The sequence below is a fragment of the Cavia porcellus genome, unplaced genomic scaffold (genome assembly GCF_034190915.1).
Source record: "Cavia porcellus strain 051 isolate PalLab524CR breed Dunkin Hartley unplaced genomic scaffold, mCavPor4.1 scaffold_21, whole genome shotgun sequence".
Classification (NCBI taxonomy): Eukaryota; Metazoa; Chordata; class Mammalia; order Rodentia; family Caviidae; genus Cavia; species Cavia porcellus.
The window spans coordinates 5,206,456-5,228,371 of NW_026947504.1; the positions used below are offsets into that span (position 1 = coordinate 5,206,456).

General features: G+C 51.3%; 1 protein-coding gene across 4 annotated transcripts; it reads left to right on the top strand.

Moving 5' to 3' along the window:
• The first annotated feature begins 16,024 nt into the window (after window positions 1-16,024).
• Prss38 (serine protease 38) lies at window positions 16,025-21,382 on the top strand. 4 transcript variants are annotated; one of them, XM_063232159.1, is made up of 5 exons: window positions 16,025-16,122; window positions 19,207-19,943; window positions 20,149-20,423; window positions 20,757-20,887; window positions 20,986-21,382. In XM_063232159.1, exons 2-5 carry the CDS (start codon window positions 19,681-19,683, stop codon window positions 21,238-21,240), a joined length of 924 nt encoding a protein of 307 aa, XP_063088229.1. In that variant the 5' UTR covers window positions 16,025-16,122; window positions 19,207-19,680; the 3' UTR covers window positions 21,241-21,382. The 4 variants fall into 4 exon arrangements, with proteins under 4 accessions (XP_063088229.1, XP_023416218.1, XP_023416217.1 ...); XM_023560450.2 differs by having other exon boundaries at window positions 16,073-16,122; window positions 19,346-19,440; XM_023560449.2 differs by having other exon boundaries at window positions 16,094-16,122; window positions 19,346-19,943.
• Window positions 21,383-21,916: the final 534 nt, after the last annotated feature.

The window sequence follows — 21,916 nt, forward strand, 5'->3', positions numbered from 1 at the left end:
ATGGTGAATGATACAGCTTTAGTTTTAATCTTCAGCATGTGGAGAGCCAGTTCTTCCAGCCCCATTATTTTTGGTACTGGAAATTGAACACATGACCTCATACTTGCCAGGCAGGCACTGTGCCACTGAGCCACTTCCCTGACCCTCCAATCCCTCTTATTAAAGAGGCTGTCTTTCTTCCAGGGAAGGACATTTGGCTCCTTTGTTAAAGGTCTACATATGTCTGGAGTTCTTTTTGCATCTTATATTCTATTTCATGGGTCCTCAGCTCTGGTTTTGTTTTTTAGTTTTTCTTTTTGCCAGCACCATGCTGTTTCTACCACAGTAGTTTGTAGTACAGTGTCAAGTCAGGGATTGTGGTGCCTCCTGCCTTGCAAAACAAAGGTTTTCTTTTTTTGGTACCAGGGATCAAACTCACAACCTTGTGCTTACCAGGCAAGTGCTTGAGCCAGTGAGCTAAGTCCCTGCCTTTGTTTTCCTAGAATTGCCTTTACTATTCTACATTTCTTCTGGTCCTAAATGAATTTTGGGGAATTTTGATCAAGAGTGCATTAAATCTGTATAACAAATTTGGGAGTATAGCCATTTTCACTATATAGATTCTTCCTACCCAAGAACAAAAGATAGCTTTCCATTTTTAAAATGTTCCTTTCAGGATCCGTTTTCAGAGTATTAACATAGTTTTCAATGTAAAGATCTTTTAACCTATACATTAGATTGATTCCTATTGTACTTCAGTTTTTTGGATGTTATTTGAAAGTTGTTGTTTCCCTGAGTTCTGTCTTAGAGAATTTTGCTATTCATGTCCAAGAAGGCAACTGACTTTCAAGCATTGATTTTATATCTAGGTATGCTGCTCAATTTGGTTATGAAATCTAGAAGTCTTTTGGGGGAGTTTTTGGGATCCTCCGTGTAAAGTATCACGTCATCTGCAAATAATGTCATCTTCTTTTCCAATCCTTATTCCTTTCTCTTGCCTAATTTCTCTAAGCTTTCCAGAAAATGTATTGAGTAAGAGTGGTGATAGTGGCCATCTTTGTCTTGTTCCTGATTTTAGAAAGGAAGTTTTCAATTTTTGTCCATTTAGTATGATGTTGTCTGTTGGACTGTCATAGATAGATTTTATTAGACTGAGATAAAGCCCATCTATTCCAGTTTTTAGGTTTATCATGAGTGTGTGTTGGGCATTGGCACTTTTTCTGTGTCTATTGAGATGATCATATGATTTTTGTCCTTGGCTCTGCTAATATGATGTATTACATTTGTTGATTTTCATTTGTTGAACCATTCCTGCATTCCTAGGATGAATCCCATTTAATCATGGTGTATAATCAATCTTCTTGATAATTTGCTGCACTGTTTGCCAATATATTATTGAAGATTTTTTGCATCTGTGTTCATTAGTGAGATTGGCCTATAGTTCTCTTTTTTGGTTGAATCCTTGTCTGCTTTTCATATCAGGGTAATGCTTTTTTCCAGGAATAAATTTGGGAGTACTGCTTCCCTTTCAATTCCATTAAAGAGTCTGAAAAGTAGCAGCATTAAGCATTCTCTAAATTTCTTATAGAATTCAGCAGTGAATTCTTCAGGACCTGGGCTTTTATTGTTGGTAAGGTTTTAATTACATCTTCAATTTCATTGATTGATACTGGTTTATATAGAATTTTTTTTTTGTCTTTTTCCTTTTTATCGGTACCAGGGATCAAACTCACAACTGCCTGCTTACAAGGCAGGCGCTTATGCTGCTGAGCTAAATCCCCAGCCCCTAGAATTTTTATATGTTCTTGATTCAGCTTTGGTAATTCATCTGTGTCTAGGAATCTGTCCATTTCTTCTGTGTTTTCATTTCCAAATCCTCATTGACTTTTGTGTTTGTGTTGAGAAGTCTGCAGTGGTTTTAATGGTCTTTCCTTTTATTGAAGTACAGGTTCTCAAAGTAGGTATTGATGATCTTTTGGATTTCTGTAGGATCTGTTGTAATTTTACCCTTTTGATTCCTAAATTCATGGATTATAGTCTTTTCTTTCCTCTTTTTGATAAGGTTGGCTAAAGAGTTGTCGATTTTGTTTAAGGTTTCAAAGAACCAACTCAATTCATTGATTCTGTGCATTGTTTTTAGTCTCCATGGTATTAATTTCTGCTCTGCTCTTTATAATTTCCTCCGTTATGCAAGTTTTGAGTCTGACTTGCTTTTCTTTTTCCAGAAGTTTGAGGTTCAACATTAAGTTAAGAGCTCACTCCATTTTCCTAATAGGAGAATTCACCACTATAAATTTCCCTCCATAGGACTGCTTTCACTGTGTCTCATAAGTTCTAGAATGTTGTGTTAGCATTCTCATTTAATTATAGAAACTGTCTAATTCCTTTAATTTCATCTGTGATGCATTGGTTGTTCAAGAGAGTGTTATTTAATTTCTATGTGTTTATGAAGTTCTTGTGGCTTCTGCTATTAATTTCCAATTTCAGTTCCTCTGCATTTACTTAAGCATGTTCCATGAGCTACTATGTGATCTATTTTGGAGAGCTTTCCACATGCAGCTGAGAAAAATGTGTATTCTGATGTGAGGTGGAACACTCTGCAGACATCCACTAACACCATTTGTTCAAAAATTTGGTTTAGACTGGACATGGCGGTAATCTCAGTCTTGGATGTCAGAAAGAACAGCTGTTTAGAACAGTCATGTCACTGTTGCCTGACATGGTATAGTCAGCACTAACAATAGCATCAACACAGACTAGAAAATGACAAACTGATATAACTATTAATTTGGCACCTTTGACCCTATGAACCAGATTTTTGGTTTTATGACAAAATCTAAAATGAACCAGAAAATTATATGTAGTAAATAAGCCCTCAATATATCAATTTTACCCTCGGGAAAAAAATTAAAGGGTGTTAGGTGAAAATAGAGAAATATAAGAACAGGAAGAGATTAGAAGCAAGGTGGAGGGCAAAGAATTATGCAAACTTTGAGAAACTGGTAAAGAAAACAGGATGGAAAGAGAAGGAAGAAATAAAAACAAGAACGGAACAACAACAACAACAAAAAACTAATAACCATGTTCACATTCATACAAAAACAAGAACTAATAATCAAGAAAGAACAATAACAACCAAAAAAAAAAAGACCAAGAGAGAATGAAAATTTAAAAAGTGTCCACTTTGAAGAATGTCTCTGTTGTCACTGATAGCCATTGTGGGCAGACAGAGTCCAGATCTGAGTGAATTAATCCCAGAAAGCCAACTGCAGCTTTATGGTGAGGTATCTGATAATCCTGGAAAGCCTTAACTTCTAGTTCCACTAAAGTTCAGGCTGGTTTCTGGCCATGAGGTTGGAACCAGAACCATTCAGCATACAGCAGTCTGTGCGTCCACTCTGGGTTGAACTCCACTCCTTGACTTCCTGCTGATTTGAACTTACCAACAAAGAAAAGCCCAGATCTTGATAGATTCATGACTGAATTCTATGAGAAATTTAGAGATGATTTAAGCCAGTATTTCTCAAACTCTTCAATGAAATTAAAAGGGAAGTAGTTCTCCCTGACTCATTTGTGGAGGCAAGTATTACTGATAACAAAACCAAAGAAAGACCCAACCGAAAAGGAGAACTGTAGTTCAATCTCACTAATGAACACTGATGCAAAGATTCTTAATAAAATATGGCAAATAGAATGCAGCAAATCATCAAGATTACCATGATCAAGTGGAATTCATCTCAGGAATGCAGGGATGGTTCAACATATAAAAATCAATAAATGAAATATACATCAACAGAGCCAAAGACAAAAATCATATGATCGTCTCAATAGATGCAGAAAAAGCTTTTAATAAAGTTAAACACTTGTTCATGATAACCCTACAGAAAATTGGAAAATGATCTGTACCTCAATCTGATAAAATTACCATCTCTGGTAAACCAACAGCCAACATCATACTAAATAGACAAAAACTGAAAGTTTTCACTCTAAGAACAAGACAAAGATGTCTGCTGTCACAGTTCCTATTCCATTTGGTGCTGGAAACATTAGCCAGAGCAATTAAGAGAGAGAAATAAAAGGAACGAAGGTAGGAAAGGAAGAAATTGAATTATTACTATTTGCATGTGACATGATACTCTACATAGAAGATCCCAAAAACTCCATTACGAGAGGTAATCAGCAAATTTGGCAGCAATAGCTAGATACAAAGTCAACACTCAAAAATCAATAGCCTTCTTGTACACAAATAACAAAATCACTGAGAGAGAAATTATGGAAATAACACCTTTGACAATAGCATCCAAAAAATGAAATACTTAGGAATCAATCTAACAAAGGATATAAAAGATCTATACATTGAAAACAATAGTACTCTAAAAAAGATTGAAGAAGATATCAGAAAATGGAAAGATATCCCTTGCTCTTAGATAAGAACCAACACAATGAAAACTCCCATAACAGTTATACTCCCAAAACTGTTTAACAGATTTAATGCAGTCTCGATCAAAATATCATTAACATACCTCACAGATCTAGAAGAAATATTCCTAAAATTCTAGAGACCTAGAATAACAAAGGCAATCCTGAGCAAAAAGGCAGAGAGCCTCACAATCTCTAACTTGAAATTATACTACAATGCTACTGTGATAAAATCAGCATGGCACTGTCAAAAAAAACCATCTGAGGATCAAGGGAACAGATGAGAATATGCAGACACAACTACAAAGGCACATGGCAACCTTATCTTTGACAAAAGGGCTAAACACGTTCATGGACAAAAGATAGCCTCTTTACTAAATACTGCTGGAAAAACTGGCTTACATGCCAAAGACTAAAACTAGATCCATGTTTATCACCATGCACTAAACTAACATCAAAATAGATCAAAGATCTACATATCAAAATAGAAACACTATATCTCCTGGAAGACAAGGTAGGTAGAAATCTTGAAGACATGGGTGGGCAGACTGTTCATGAACAAAACACAAACTGCAAGGGAAATACTTCACAAAGAATCAACAACTGGGATCTCATCACATTAAAAAGTTGTTGCACTTCAAAAAAATCACCAATAGAGTGAATAAAACCTGCAGAATAGGAAAATTTTTAGCCAATTGTCTCTCAGACAAAGGACTTACATCTAGAACATATAAAGAACTGAAAAACATCAACCCCTCCCTCTCAGATTGAAAGACCGAATCCAGAAATGGGCATCTAAGGTGAACATGCACTTCTCAGATGAAGAAATCCAAATGGCAAATAAGTATATGACAAATTTTTCAGCATCATTGGTCATTCAAGAAATGCAAATTAAAATAACATTGAGATTCCATTTCACTCCAGAGAGACTGGCTGCCATCAAGAAATCAACCAATAATAAATATTGGTGGGGCTGTGGGGAAAAAGGAATGCTTCTCTACTGTGGTGGGAGTGCAGACTGGCACCACCACTGTGGAAATCAGTGTGGAGACTCCTCAAAAAATGAAGATTAGAAGTCCCATTTAATCCAGCTATTCCTCTTCTGGGTATTGTTCCAGAAGAATTGAAAACATTGTACCACAGCAATATATGTGCACCCATGTTTATAGCAGCACAATTTGTAATAGCTAAATTTTGGAACCAACCCAAATGCCTATCAACCACAGAATGGATTAAAAAGATCTATTTTTATACAATGGAGTAGGTTTTTTTTTTTTTTTTTTTTTTTTTTTTTTTTTTTTTTTTATCGGTACCGGGGATTGAACTCACGACCACACACTTGCAAGGCAGGTGCTTATGCCACTGAGCTAAATCCCCAGCCCTATACAATAGGGTATTACTCAGCTATAAAAAAGGGTAAATTTAAAAGCCAAGCATGGTGGTGCACACCTATAATCCCAGCACTTGGGAGGCTGAGGCAGGAGAATCGTTACGAGTTCACAACTAGCCTGGGCTACAAAGTAAGCTCAAGGCCAGCCCAAACTGCATAGTAAGACCCTGTCTCAAGAAGATAAAAAAAAGAAGAAGAAACTTGAGGCTTTTTTATAGGTAAATGAAGGCAACTTGAGACCATATTCATAAATTAAATAAATCAAACTCACACATGTAAATATCACATTGTCTCCCTAGTGTAAAAAAAAAAAAAAAACTGAAAGAGTAATAAGATCCAAAATGTAAAATAGATATTGTGGGAAGGAGAGGGAAAGAAAGTATTCAAAAGGAAAAAAGCAACTGTGATAGGGGAAAGGAAAGAAGAAAAGATTACTGTATATATGTACGTCTATATATATATGTATACACAAGATGGAGAACTACAGTGCTAATCTGTAAGTTCATCAAAAAGAATGGTTTGATCATTTTTTATGCCTAAATCTTGTAACTTGAACAACTACTTCTCAGAATACAATAAGCAGTATATTAACTAGTGTTAATTTCCTGTTTTTAAAAATTCTGTATTATTTCTATCTTTTTTTTTTTTTTTTTTTGTCTTTTTCCTTTTTATCGATACCGGGAATCGTAAAGAAAGAGTGGGCCGTGAGATTGAAAGAAGCCCATCGGATACACAGATGCCACAGGATTCTGACAACAGGAATACAAACACCTACTGAGTGTGAAAAGATCGAAGGTCACAGCGTGGTCAGGAGGGTCAGTGGGAGGAGCCACTCTGATGAAGATGGGGCGTCAGGCATCTGCCACTCTGCAGGCTGAGCCCGGGAGTGAGCCGCCAGGAGCGGGCCTGGGCCTCAGGGCCTGCAGCAGGGCAACAGAGACTTTTCCACTGAGGGAGCTGTGTGTGCGACTGCAGGGAGACACGGGATCCCTCCAAACTTCTATCCCGTCTCCTGTGAACCCACTGCTCCTCCGGAAAGGGCGGGAAGAGAAGGGGAACAGAAGTCCCACACCCAAGCAAAAAGTCCAGCAGAACTAAGATCTGGTCGCAGGCCTGCAAATAACCCTCTGGGCCCAAACTCTCATCTTCGCAGCCACTCTTCCTCCCTGTGAGGGCACAAAGTGTGCAGTCCAGGAGTTCCACCAGCCGTTCCTGGAAACCCACAGCTGCTCACTAGGCTCCTTCCTGGCCCTGCAGCTCCCAGGCTGCACTGGCTGCTTCTGCTGACATGGTGTTCTCAAAAGCACTGGTCTCAAGATTAGTGCCGCCAGAGGCCAGGCCCTCCACCCCTGCTCCCAGCCAGCCATCTCGGTGACCATGCTCCTCGCCTGCCCCGCAGATCTCTGTGGATGTAGGCAGCACCCTCCTCCCCACGCCTTTCTGACAGCTTTCCACTCGCAGCTGGACAGACCAGGACTCTCAGAAGCACCAAGAGCTGCTTTGGTTCCCTTTCTAACAGTTCCAGCCTCTTGTATTGCCTTTGTTTTGCATTTTATTTTGAGTACCAAGAGAAAGCGAGGGCACCCTTCGGCACTGCATAGAACTCTCCCCAGGTGTGGTTTCTGCACATCTGCTTTATGCCCAAGAATGGCACAAGGTCACAGCCTCTTTACACTAATTTTCCTGCAGCGTCTGGCGAGAAGCCCCTCACCTCCGGCTGGGTCCCCACCACACTGTCCCCAGTGCATACCCTACCCCCACCCCCTGACAGCCCAGCCCGAGCGGCTTTGTTCCCTCCGTCAGACTCCTTGAGCTTGTCCTTCTCCAGATTCCATGGCCACAGACACATGTTTAGTCTGTCACAGCGGCAACCACAGCCTGCTCACAGCATCTGTGTCCACAGCTCAGGCTGCCAGGCAAAGACTCACAACTGCATGGCTCCAAGCAGCAGAGATTTCTTCACTCCCAGTCCCTGTGGAAGCCAAGGTGTGGCCAGCCGCACTCCAGCTCAGCCAGGCAGTGAGCAGGACCCCAGGCCTTGCAGTGGGACCGGGGCTCTCTATCAGATGTGGCTGTGTGCTACCCTGAGTCTGCAGGTCCCGGTGGCCCTAGCCCCCTGGCCCTCCCTGTTTTAGCAGCAGCGGTGCCCAGAGCCACCTCCTGCCGCAGGTCCCGTGGTGCCGTTTCAGGGAGCTTGGCTGGCCTCGGTTGCTCCTGCAGAATCTTTGCACCTGTGTCTCCCAGACTCCCGAGAAAAGCCGTGCGGGTCTCGTAGCCTGGAGCTACCTAGGAGCTGCTCTGATCCCTGCCCACCAGCCAGGTCCCCCGCCCTCACACCCACACCCAGGAACTTTGGGACCCAGCAACTCCGTCTCACTCTGCCCTCTGTGCCCTTCCCTCCCATGGCAGTGCTCCATTCCTGCGATCCTGCCGCACACATCCTGCCTTGTCCTCCCTCCTAGGCAGGATTTCTAGCCCTGGCCTTGAGACCTCAGGTCCTTTCTGCCTCTGAACATCCTGTTCTGCACCTGTCATGCTGAGCTGTCCCAGCTGAGTTCTGGAGACCTGGTGTCTCAGGCACGAAGCTCCCTGACCTACACACAGCCTATGTGGCCCAGGCTCTGCACCCTTCGTGTCCCTGCACCCCTCATGTGACACCTGCTCCTGCCCTCCTCAGATGCCTGGGCTCCCTTGGGAAGGCTCCTGGGCACCAGAGCCTCCCTGTCCCTTAACCCCTCAGAATCCTCAGCCTCAGGAGACAGCGCATGGTGCACCAGGGAAGGAGAACTGCACCAGGTCTCACCCTCTGTGGGCTCACAGGGAGGTACCATGGTGCACAGCCCTGCCAACTCACATTCCACATGTCAGGCATGTTTCTGATTTAATGGTTTGCATGTGGTGGGTGGGGCAGTGGAGCAGGGAGGGACAGCGGTACTGTGGGTCCAGGAATCCCAGCCAGTGTGTGGCTGTAGCCTTGACTGGGCTCCCGGGTCACGGGTGCAGGAGGTCACCTGTGGGCATCAGTCTCAGGGAGAGGCCATGGCTGGGAGCCCACCATCCAGCCCCAGACAGCCCTTGCAGCTGTGGCCAGGGGCTGCAGCAGTCAGCTTGCCTGCAGTCTAGCCTCTGCTTTTCAGGGAGGTGGACACACAGCTTCTTGGGCCCCATCTTCACTGCCACGTCTCACAGAGGTCTGGGAGTCATTCAATTCACCCTGTGCCTGGTGAAAAAAGGAAGGCATCACAGATCCAGGGCTGGAGCCCAGGTGCTGCGGCATGGGACAGGACAGGGCAGGCTGCAGGAGGAGCTAGGGGTTGGCACCAGCAGGGAGAAGTGCAGCCCGAGAGAGTGAGGACCCTAAGGCAGGACCCCTCCTCCACAGAGCATGCCTCAGTGGTACCCAACCCTCCTGGTGATCCTTCCTGCACACGGCCCTGGCAGTTGAGTTATCAACCACTCCCCTGATGTCATAGACCCCCAGACCTGGGTTTTTGTTCATTCATTTTGTTTTGAGGGGTGGGTTATTGGTGACAGTGGTTTGCTATGTAACCCAGGCTGGCTTCAACTGCCAACAATCCTTCTGCTTCAGCCTCCTAAGTGCTGGGATTACAGGTGTGCACCACCACACCTGGCTGCATTCTTTGCTTATTAAATCAAAACTCACTTTTCCACAAAAAGGAGGCGCTGGCCCAGTCAGTAACACAGCTGCCTCCCTCCTGCAAGACCTGGTGGCATGCAGCCTGCAAGCTACTGGGGCTATGCTGTGTTCCTAGGGTTCCCCGGGGCTGGGGTGTGGGCACTCCGGCATCTCACCGGCTCCTGGTCCCAGAGAACGTTGCATGATGCAGGACATCAAATAGAGGAGTGGAGTAGAGCCTGTTGAGCCCCCTTCCCAGCTTCCAAGCGCCTGCACCCACGCTGTAGCCCATTCTTCCTTCCTGCCATCGAGGACCCTGAGAACATGTCAGGTGGAAGGGTCCTGCTGCCTGCTTCGCGGAGTGGCGATGGGTCTGGGAACACGAATGCTGGTGTGGCCAGGAGGCCTCGTCATGAGGTCAGCCCCAAGTGGTGGGGTGGTAGGTGCCTGGGCCACAGCTGTGGGCATGCGCGGGAGAGGTGTGCTGGGGTGTGCACCCATGAGTGGTACATGTGTGCACATGGTGTGTGCTCCGGGTGCAATGCAAGGCTGTCCACAGGGGGCACTGGAACCTGCACAGTCTCTGCCCAGGCGTGGGCCCTGAGATGTCCCTTGCACCCGGCCTGGGGGATCGGGGTGTTTTATACCAGCTGCCTATGTAGTGAGACCGTCTCAAAACAACCAAAAATCACTTCCATGGTGGTACAGTAAGGAAGAATTTCAGGCCATGGGAGGATCGGCCCCCTTGATAGCAGCATATCATCCTCTATTTGCTGTCCTTTTGTTCTTCATTCCAGAAGAAGTTGGAAGATGGACATTCAAGCGACTTTCTTAGCTAGCTTCTGCTTCAGGACGATGTGCAGCATAAGGCCCCGCTCGGACATCCCCCCGGGTGCACTTCTGGCCACTCTACCTTGCTCTCCGTGGGAAACATGGCCTGGGATCTGGGCTTTTGGAACAGCTGCATTTGGGATCGGAACCCAGGAGCGGGACAGCTGGGACTCTCTTTTGGGCTCAGAGCTGAGCCATTTGGGGCTCAGGTACCCCTGTGTCTGCCCTGCTGCCCAACAGTCACCATGGTTTCCCCTCTCCCCGCTCCTGGGAGCTGAGACCAGAGAGGAGATCATGTCTGCCCCTGTTCGTGCACCCACTGCTCAGTGCCCACTTCCGAGCTGGTCATCGGAGGTCTCAAGAAACCAGCAGGTGCGACACAGAGAGGGCTGGGTATGGCTGGGCAGCAGGGCGCAGGCCTAGCACCCTTGGTCCCAGGTTCTGTTCCCAGCACCCCGCAGACAGAGACATGATGTGACTGATGCTGACCTGGGGACGTGAAGGCAGGGTCACCGGGGCACAGAGATACCGCTCGCACAGACAGTGCCAGTGCAAGGGCAGCTGCCCCAGGATGGTGCCCAGCATGGGCAGAGGGACCGTTGTTGCTGTTGACAGGTGGGGCTGGGGTCACTGCACGGGACCAGCTTAGTCCCAGTTTTCCTTTAAAACTGCCCTCATCCTCGCACCCGGGAGGCTGACAGAGTGAACGCAGCTCTGTGGAAAGCTGCCACCCCCCCCCCGCCGCCATGGTGTCCCCGCGGTGTCCAACAGGTAGGTTGGACTTGCAGGTGGGCAGGCGGAGGCCTACAGTCACCACAGGCACACCTGGCTGTGGGCTCTGCCCTGGCCTCTGTGCTGCCCTGCCCTCCGTGCTGCATTCACCCTGTGTGGCCGAGGGCTGGTGGCCAGGAGCCTCCAGTTCCCATGTGGCCCTGCAGCCCCTCCCTCTTTCCATACCTCAGTTTCCCTGAGGGATTGATGTCCTGCCTGGGTGTCCTCATGTGGTGCTGCTGCCACCCTTTCCCTGGACCTGCAGGTGTCTGTGCTGCAACCTATCTGTCCCCACAAAGGCGCCCAGCTCTGCAGCCCTCAGTGCCTGAGGGTGGCAGCTCCCACCAGAGCTAGCCGGGAAGCCCTGTGCTGGGAATCGCTGTGGGACAAGAGTGGCCCCACTAGCTTGGCAGTAGGGGGCCTGTTCCTGTGGGCTGCAAGTAGACAGAGACCCCATCCCCAACCCACCATGTCACCAAGAGAGGAAGTTCTGCTCCTTTTCCAAAACTCACCCCACCCTCTTCCTGGACTTAGGAGTCTCAGAGGATGGCCCAGCACACAGAGAGGCCGAGGGTGCATGGCAAGGGCATAGGCAGGGACCTCTCTGTCCCCATGGCGTGGGGACCCTCACACATCTGGGAAGCAGAGGGGCTGGGGAGGAGAGCTGGTGCACTGGGGTGGGGCAGCAGAGCCTCTGGGTCAGGGCTGGTGCTGAGAACCCCAGCTCCAGTGCTGCTCCCACTGCAGTGCCGAGGAGGGGCACCAGGCACAGCCACCCATGCAGGGTGGGCCACAGCGTCAGGCAGCATCCACCCAAGGGTCACCTACTGGGCATCAAGGCCTGGGGGTAGGAGGAGGAGGAGGGAGTCACCTGCCTTCAGCAGTTGTAAGCTGTCAGTGTGGTGCAGGGAGTAACTTTAAACACCCTTAAAATCCATCGTTCTTAAAATGCATCTAAGGCCCTGTAGAAGTGCCCCGCGCATGCTTGGCTTGTTGGGGTGACAGCTACTTGTCTTTCTGTCCCTGCTCATGGGGATGCTGTGACTGCGGCTGTGGGGTGCTGTCCCCCACCCCACAGCACACGAAGGTGCAGTCATGTGGGCCGTGTGCAGGTGTCAGCACACTCCTGCACACTTATCCCTTTGACCTCTGCACTTAGGGCCACAGGAGCCGCCTGCTCTGGGCAGGGCCCGGGGAACATCTCACCCCACCTCTATGGAACTGCAATACCTGCCAAGCACCCCACCCCAAATTCTTGGAACCCCAAGTATTTCATTTTTTATTTGCTTTATTTGGTTTGTTTCACTTGCATGTTTGATCTTGCAATAGGGCCTGAGCTTGGGCTCGGCCTGTCTCTGACCAGTCCTCCTCAACGCTGTGCCAGGCTTCTCATCACCCCGGGATGTCCTGAGTTCTGAGTGTCTAATATTCCAGGTGTCAGCCAGCAAGATGGTGCTGTGCCTGGGGGTCGGGCTGTGGGGTGATGAACAGCAGGTTTAGGTGCCTGTGAAGGCAGCTTCCAAGCCTCCCTGTGCCTGGGCCTGGGAGCAGCAGGCACATGGCATCTCCTGTGCACGCCGCACATCCTGCCCCCACCTCATCCCGCTCATCCTGAGAGGGGCCCTGTCAGGTGCCCCCTGGGCTGACAGCAGAGCGGCACGAGGGGCTGGGCTTGGGCAGGCGCAGCCAGGCTGGTGCTGGTGTGCATTCCTTGCATGCCGGCTGCAGTGCGACCCAGGCTTGGGCACTGCTCCCTGGCCCCTGGCTGACCCTGCCCAGGCTGGGTGTGGTTTGTCCTGGGCTGCGGCTGCTGCTCAGGCAGCCAGGCCACCAGTCCTTCCCACAGACCAATTTGCCTGGAGCCACGGGGCAGGCACAAGGCTTCCCGCTAGCTCCCAGCAGCCCCCAGACCCAGAGGGTGGGGTCTGCCCCCACCCCAGCCCCTTGTGGTGCTGCAAAGCTGTGCTGCAGGGCCCGCCTGCCTCCCAGGAAGGACAGAGGCTGTGCCAAGCTGCTAGTAAGGACAGAAGACAAGCAGGACGGAAGAGAGGCAGGTGGCGTGTCATGTTCTCAAGGAGAAAGAGCCCTTCCTGCCAGCCTCCCCTTTCTGTCAAAGGCAGGTGACTGGCGCAGCAGAGCATCCCCTCCTCTAGACTCACAGCCCGGGGAGGCACCAGCCGGCTCAGCTGTGACAGCTGTGTGCAGAGCAGGACAGTTGGGCAGAGGACACTCGGGAGTGTCCGCGGGTCCCTGTAGGTCAGGCAGGAGCCTGTGGCCAGAGCAGCCCAGGGCTCCTCTATAGGGCAGGATGGAACTCTGTCCAGGCTGGCATATGGCTCCCCGTACTCCTGCCCACCTGGGCAGCTCGACCTCCTATAAATGTCTCCACAGTGCTGTCCCTTCCGAAGGATGTTTACCGAGGGGCTGGTGTGGGGCACAAGGTCTGAGCTTCTGCGGCAGCGCAGAGACAGCTCCAGCTTTCCAGGCCTCAGTGGGCCAGGACCTGAGCCAGACATACAGCTGCGGGGCCCTGTGCTGCCCTCATGACCCAGGGCAAGGCGAGCTGAGGGCCCCAGGGCTCCGACCTGCTGCCTCCTGGCAAAGCTTCCTGCACTCTGCCACCCAGACTGCTTCCACCTGCTTGTCAGCCTTCCTAGGGCAGCGGCGCTCTGGCCTCATGCTTCCTCCTGGCTTAGACAGGCCTGACTTCCCGCCCAACTGGAGCCCCTGCTGCTGAGGGCAAGGGGTCCAGGGTACTGTGCGGGGGGTTAGGGGGGGAGCAGGAGGCAGGGTGGGGTCACTTCCCCCAAGTCACACAGTGCTGTGCTGTCACGGTGCAGTGCACACTCCGCACACGGATCACTGCACAGTGCACATGGACGGCAAACGGTACACACAGCCACGTGGGGTACACTGCTCACCGCTGCCACTGCCCCAGCTCTCCAGGGATGCCTTGGCCTGCAGGACACCCCTGACCTGTCCACCCAGCCTCCTTCATCGGTCTGAGGAGCCTGCGGATGCAGAGCTGAAAGCTGGTCCCTGGGGAGGGACGGTGGGGGGGGTGAGATATGAGAGCCCCAATAAGGGCCATACTCCCTGAGCAGGGTGGGCAGGAAGGCCTGAGATCACCTCACCAGCCACTCAGCAGGACACAGGCACGCTCATTGCAGGAACAAACCCTGCATGCTCACAACAGCAGCCTGCAAGGTGCACAGGGCACCCCACATGCATCCCACAGCTCTCAGCCATGGGACCAGCCATGCAGCTCGCTCTCCTGTGGGCAGGTACAGGGCTGCCCAGGGCCACCCTTCTCTTTAATCAGTGTTCGAAGGGCCACATGACTTCTCAGCATGCCATGGCTCAGCCTCAGGCCCTTAGGGCTGGCCAAGAGCAGCCCCACTGGCTCTCACTCCATTCACCTCGCAGTCTGGGCCTCACTCTGGCTCAGAGCCCAGGGCAGTCCTCTGCCCAGCCCTCTCCACCCTCAAGGAAGGACAGGACCACCAGCCCAAGGTGGCCAGCATGCCAATGTCATACAAATGCCTGTCTCTTGGGTGCCTCAGCCTCTGACGGGCAGCTCACAGGAAGGAGGTAGCACCGAGGTGGTCGAGCTCTGAGAGCGGGACCTGTGCCTGTCACCTGGCAGCACAGCAGGATTCTGTTCATCCCTGAAAACTCAGAGTGCACAGCTGAACCCAGGTGGGATGCTGGGACCAGTGACGGGCGTCCCTCCTCCCTACCCAAAGTTGGGGCCAGGGCTCCCCTTGGCTCCTAGAGGAGCCAGGCTGGCCGCCCTGGTTCCGGGGGGGCCCCATGCCTGCCCACACCCCACGGCAGCCGCAGGCCTCCAGCGGTGAGGGCTTCTTCCAAGTTATAGATTTCTGGAGCCACACTCACTTTCTGACCTGAGCCTCAGGCTGCCCAGAGCCCCGGCGGCCCACAGAGGACGGCTGTCCACCGTTTGGTTCTGATTTGTACTTCTCAATGGATTAAACATTTCAAAACCTCAGGCACAGACACTGGCTTCTGGACGTGAGCTGTTCCTTCTGAGTCTGTTGATTCAGTGAACCATAAAGATCAGATTTTTAAAAATTCTTTTTCATCTTTTTTGTACCAGGAATCAAACTAGAGACCCTGCACTTGCCAGGCAGGTGCTGTGCCACTGAGCTAAATCCTAGGTTGAGTTTTTAAAGTGCCAGAACAACCCAACCTTGCAACCCTGGGACAAACCACAGCTGTGGATGCCGTATTACCTTGCCATGTATACTGTGGAGTCTGAGTTGCTTTTTTAAAAAGCCAGGGGCTCTAGGATGGCTCAATGGTGGAGCGTTTTCTGGGACCCTGAAGCCCTAGTTCATTCCAGCACCGCAGGAGGCAGAACTGGCCCCCGACCGCTCTCGACTGTGATTTGGGCTTCGTGCCCCCTCTACAGCTTTCTCCAGGGGGCTGGGCAGAGCCAGTGTAACTCTGCCCTGAGTGCTGGGTAGAATTCACCTCGGAGGCCCTCTGGACCAGACTATTCATTTAAAACGTGCTTTTAATAAACATTCACAGCTTTTTGTTGACACAGACTCAGGTGCCCTGGCTGCTTCCTCTCATGCACAGCAAAGCTCCTATCTCAGCATTTGGTCCAAATGACCCACTTTCCTGCAAGGTGCTGCTCCGAGTCCTTAGGGTGCTTTTATTACCTGTAGGGCCTCGCCACTCTCAGCATCTGCAGACAGCTACTATCACCCTAGACATTGTCAGTTGGTCCCTTCTCTCAGCTCTTCCTCCTCATCTGACAGCTGGCTTTGAGTTTTGCAGGTCTGAATGGTTCACTTGGGTGGTGCATCTATCAGACTGAGAAATGCCTAGGAAATGACACACAGCTGGCTCTGGGCGGGCGTGTCTGCAGTCTCCAGAGATGGCTGATCAGGAGGGCTCTGACGTCACTGGTGGTGGAAGGGGAGGCGATGGAACAGGCTGTAGAGCCCACACCCCAGGGTGTGGCCAAGGAACCGCTGGGCCCTGGCTCCTCCCTTCTCTCTGCTTTGTCCTCTGGGACCAGTCTTGGAGCTGAGCAGAGCTGTCCTCTCCTGGAGCCTGTGGACAGGTGACTAATATATAGGTTGGATTGCTTTTCATGTTTTTATTTTCTTATTTTCTTCTCTGGATTTTATTTCCTTTCTGTGTTTTTAATTTTTTTTATTTTTATTTTTGTCTTTTTGAGACAGTTTCATTACAGTTCAGGCTGGTCTTGAACTCACTTCATAACCCAGACTGGCCTCAAACTGACAGCAATACTCCTGCCTCAGCCTCCTGAGTGCTGGGATTATAGGCATATATCACCACGCCTGGCCCTCTGCTGGTTTTTATTTTTAAATTTTACTTTTAATTTTCTGTCTTCTTTACTTTATTTTATTGATTTTCTACTTATTCTACCAGATTTTAATTTTTTTCTTTGTCATCTTTTAGACAAATTCTATTTAGGTTCACAGATATTTAAGTTCACTAATCTTATCTATAACAGCCCACCCTTAAGCTTGTCCAGCTATGTCCACTTGGGGCCTCAGGCCTTGTCTCCTGGGCTCCTGGGTGCCCCAGCGGGCACAGAGGGCTGCTGTGCCATCCACCTCTGCCTTGGGTCAGCGATGCTGGCTGCCCGGACACTGCCCCGCTGTGGGCCGTTTCTCTGTGTCCCTGCGTGTCCAGTATTCTCTGAGTGGATGCCAGGTACTGCAAATTTCACCTTGTGGGCTGCTGGATACATCTGTATTCTCACAAATCTCCAGTTCAGCTGGAAATGCATTTTAGCTGCCTGAGTCTAGTTACTTCTGGGACTGGTGAGCAGGGTGGACAGTGCTGCCCTCTCCCTGTACGCCGTATGTGCCCCTGCCAGGGACAGGGCCACCACGGACCCATGGTGAGCGCACTGCTGTTTGGACTCCGTGGCCCTCCTGTGGCTGCCCCTCTTTCCTCTGGGCATCTCTGGGCACTATGCCTGGCACGGCTGCATCCTGGGCACTGCAGGTGTCACCAGGCCACAGCCGCCTCCTCCCAACCGTTCACTCCTGATGCCTGGGCTCTGCAAACCAGTGCCCTGTGTTTATTCTTGTTTTACTTTTTAATTATTTCAGGTGGGAAACAATCTAGCTTCCTCTTCATACATCTTGGATTATTTTTTAAAATCAAAGTAACAACTATTTCCTTTTTAAAAGCACACAGAGACAGCAGCACTGAGTCTGCCCCGGCCCTCTTCTCAGCACCTTCGCCTCTCGGCAGAGCAGTCTCTGGCCCTGAATTCTAGTTTGCAGATTCTCTCTTCATCCGGGTCTAAACTGTGGTTAAAACCATTCAGTGAGCTCTGAGTTTGGAATTTTGTGTTTTTCATTTCTAGAAGTTCCATGATGGCTCTTTGAAAAATCTCTCCTGTCAAATTTATAGTTTCCAGTTGTTGCAAAGAATTTACAAGCCTAGCTAGATCCCCCTGAGCATAATAAGCACATTCATTTTATGGTTTCTGGCTGATAATTTGCTCTCTGGATTTCTTCACATCTCTTTTTCCATGGTATATCACTCATGTTTCTGATTTTTTTGCTTATGTTCTAAAGAGGTATTTGATTTTATTGAAATCACTATCTCAGGCTAAGGGTTATGCTGTCATTGTGCCCACAGGGCTCTGATTTGTAATTTTTGTTTGTTTTTTGAGTATTGGGGATTAAACTCAGACTCTCACGCATGCCAGGCAGGCACTGGGCCACACAGCTATGTCCCCAGCCTTCCAATTTGCTTTGCCAGTGACTGGGGTACCTGAGCCGCTGGGGTCACACTGTGCAGACACTTGCAAGTGCCAGGTTGGAGCTGCCCAGTGACTCAAGGCCAGGCTGAGGTCCACCAAGGCTGCCCCACTTCTGACTCAGCCTCCCCCGTGCTTTCCTCTGTGTCCAGCCAAACGCAGGTGTGGCCGACTATGGGTCACACCCTCGTGGGGCCTGGCTCCCTGCTTTGCTTCCCTGGTTCCAGAGGCCCAGTGCTCCCTTCCTGCAAGGCAGAACCGGCCCTCTCCGGCCACCTCACTCTGGGTTATCACTGCCCCTGGGGGCCCTCCTCTGAGGGTGTTCCTGCCCACCAGAGTGTCCACCCCACAGGGCCACTGCACTTCATGCCCCTGGATCATTTCCATTTGTTTCTGTGGGCTCCCCCTCTGCTTCTGCATGCAGATCACCCACGGTGTCAGGGCCTCCTGTCCATGTCTGCGGGGGACTGAGGCTCTGTGTACCACCTTCTCATTCCAGATTTTATTCCTCAGTAGAGGCAGTGCTTGTTTCTCTGAATCCACAGGTTGAAATCCCAGCTGCCAGTGTCAGGGTGTCCAGGTGAGGCCCAGGGGTGAGGTCCAAGAGTTCTTGCACCCTCTTCCAGTTTTCACCCCAGGAGGGGCCTCTTGAGGATCAGCCATGCTGACCCTACCCCAGGCATGAGCCTCCAGACCAGAAGAGCAAGACTGTGTTATTTGGGAATGGGGAACCACTCCAATAAATCTCCTAGGTTCTCCTTGGAAAGAAAGAAAAGCAACTCTCTCCACTTTGGATAAATCTGGCCCTATCTCCATGTACTGATGATATGCACAGAGCTGGCCAGGCTGTTTCTTTGTCCCTTCAATTGGCTTTAAGCAGTGTAAACTTGCCTGGGACCCAGCATAGGATTTTGCGTGGGAGCTGAAGCACCAGCCCCAGATTAATAGCTACTGCCTCAGCTGTGTTATGCAGATTGCTCTCCTGCATTTCTTGCCCTCTGCATAATGCAGAGGTGACCTCAGACCTCCTACCTAGCCCAGCTCATCATGGTAGTCATAGCTGTCACATATTTCCAGTCACTCATCCCTGAGCCACTCCCCTCATGGAGAATTAATAAAACCCAGGTTGGGCTCTGGGTTGAGGCCTTTATTCTGGTGAACATCATCTTGGCTAGACTTAGGACCCCTGGATCTCCACAACTGTACATATGTCTCAGTGTCTGAGGGTTGCACTGGAAGTGGTAGATTGGAATTCATTCACTGGAATTCCAGTAGCTTCTTCATGGGATTACAAATATCAACCTTTCCGGACCACCTCGAGCACATGAAAAGGTTCTCTATATTCAGGTCCTCAGCCCAGGCTGTGACAAGGCTGTCCAGGACCTGTCAACTTTTTTGCAGACTGGGTCCCACTGCTGTGTAAACACTACAGCATCATCGGAAACCTCTTTCCAGGGATACATCTGCCTGACTCCTCCTGGGCCTGTACTTTTCCATGTGAATTACAAGCTTTAAGCAAGTTTTTTGGACAACATTTCAGATGTGTGTTAGGGCCGCGGTGGAGGAGCCAGGCTCTGCAGACTGGAGACCATCGGTTCCACACCGTCTCCCCGTTCTCCTGACATCGATATCCAGGTTTTGTAATTTTCTCATCTTTCATTACCTAAACCCATGCCTCCTGGGTCTTATCACAAGGAGACATGCCCGTGTCAAAACCTGCATGGAGAAGTGTGATTTCCTGGGTGCCGATGAAGCCAGCACCAGCAGGTTTCTTGGCATCCAAGGCTCAGCACAGGCCAGGAGTGAGGCGCCGCCCACCGCGCTGAGCCTGAGGGGGGCGCTGTGCACGCTGGGCCTGGCTGCAGCGTGGGGCTAATGGCTGCGCCCGAGAGAACCCGCGGTGCTCTCCCAGGGCTGCTGCTGCTGCTGCTGCTGCCGCCGCCGGTCCTCTCGCACCCCACAGACCCCGCGCCTGCCTGTGGCCAGCGCGCCCCCCACGGCAGGGTGCTGGGCGGCACGCCTGCGGCTCCGGGGAGGTGGCCGTGGCAGGTGAGCGTGCACTACGCGGGCCTGCACGTGTGTGGCGGCTCGGTGCTCGACGCCTACTGGGTGCTGTCGGCTGCGCACTGCTTCGGCCGGTGAGCGAGGGTGGCCTGTGGCAGGGTCCCCTCCCCCATTCTTCCCCTCCCTCCCCCTGCTTTCCCCTCTCCCACCCACTTCCTTCCTCTCCCGCTCCGCCCCCCCCACGTACCCCCTTTGCTCCAGTGAGCGCCCCAGACACTGCTCAGCGAGCCATCCGAGAGGTAGCCAGCAGCAGCAGTAGGTCTTCCCTCCCCCACGCAGATACAGGAGTATCGCTACCTTCGACCTGTACGTGGGCCTCACCAACCTGCGGGCTGCCGGTGCGCACACACAGTGGTTCGCCGTGAGCCGCTTGATCCTGCACCCCACCTACCAGATGTGGCACCCCGTGGGCGGGGACGTGGCACTGGTGCAGCTGCAGTCGCGCATCGAATTCTCAGACGCAGTGGGGCCCGTGTGCCTGCCGCCACCCACCCTGCAGCTAGACAACAGCTCTGCCTGCTGGGTCACGGGATGGGGGCTCGTGTCTCAGCAGGGTGAGCATGGGTGGGGCACGTGGTCCCTGGGGTGCTGCGGCTGCAGATGGGGGGGAGGGTTTGGCCTGAGGCTGCTGGTGCTGCTGGGAACAGCGGCGTGTCAGCAACCTGGCCCCAGCGCAGGCTTGCCGCTGGTGGGGTGGGAGTGGGGGTAGAGGGGTGCGGGGAACCTTCACACTGGCCGTGCCAGTGGGGAGCAGGAGGTGCTGGGCAGTGGGGGAGGAGCCTCAGCGTGGGTGGGACCTGCACTGGACTGGCTGGTGGGGACTGTGGGTGAAGCCCTGGGTTGCCCTACCACCTGTCTACATGCAGCCTGACTTCCCTCTCCCATAGGCGACTTCTCGAGCCAGCTGCAGGAGGCCCAGCTGCCCCTGATCCCGATGACCCTGTGCAGGATGCTCTATTCACCTTCGGCCATCCAGCCTGACATGCTGTGCGCTGGGGACCTAAAGACGGCATGTGAGGTGTGTTCCCGCGGAGATGGCACGGAGTCCTTAGACTTGTGGGACCATAGGAAGGGGGCGCTGCTCCCCCTGACCTCAGCAGACCACTTCTTTTTCAGGGTGACTCTGGGGGTCCACTGGTGTGTGAGCTCAACCACACGTGGGTGCAGGTTGGAATTGTGAGCTGGGGTCAGGGGTGCACCCAGCAACTGTACCCTGCCGTGTTTGCCAGAGTCTCCTATTTCTCCCATTGGATCCGCTATCACATGGAGAAAACACCCCTTCCTCCCCAGCCCACCCCTGCGCTGTCCCCTGCCCGAAGGGCCACCCTCAGTGTGCTCGTGACAGCGCTGGCCAGCCTGGCTGTGTCCTGATGACCAGCCCCCACACTGTCCCATCCATGGCCAGGCTGGTCAAGGCTGGCCCAACTGTGGGCTGCAGGGGGCTGGGGGGGTGTGGAGGAGAGGTAATTGGAAGGCCCCAGAGGAGAAGATAGTAAACATTTGTAAAGCAGCATCTCGACTCCTGTCCTGGTCTTTTGCCCAGAGCCACTTCAGCCCTCCCGCTCACAGAGCAAGGCCCAGGTCCTTCTACCCATCCTCCTGCTCACCGGGGAGCCTCACGGGGACCCCCATGTAAATCTGGGGTGCAACCAGAGCTGAGGCAAGAGCAGAAGTCCCTAGGGAGGTCTTTAAGCTGTAAGCAGAAAAATGCTGAACAATTCAGATATGCAGCTTGAAAGCAGAAAGCTTGGGGTGAGAGTGGGTGCAGGGTGTGACTGAGACCCCCACAGAGGGAGCAGCAAACAGAGACAGGCAAGCAGGCCAGGTACATCCCAGATGCTGAAGGAGCGCGGGTGCTGAGGAGTAGCGGCCAGCGTGGTGTCCGTGCTGCGTCTTTTAGCGGTATAGCGTGACGACCATGTCCACAGCACGGGTGTAGTGCTGGGTGTCGTGGTGCCTTGAGGGCACAATGGGCTCCATGTAGATCTGACTCCAGTCATGCACGGGGCCAGGATCCCCAGACCTGGAGCTGGGGCCTACTGGTGAC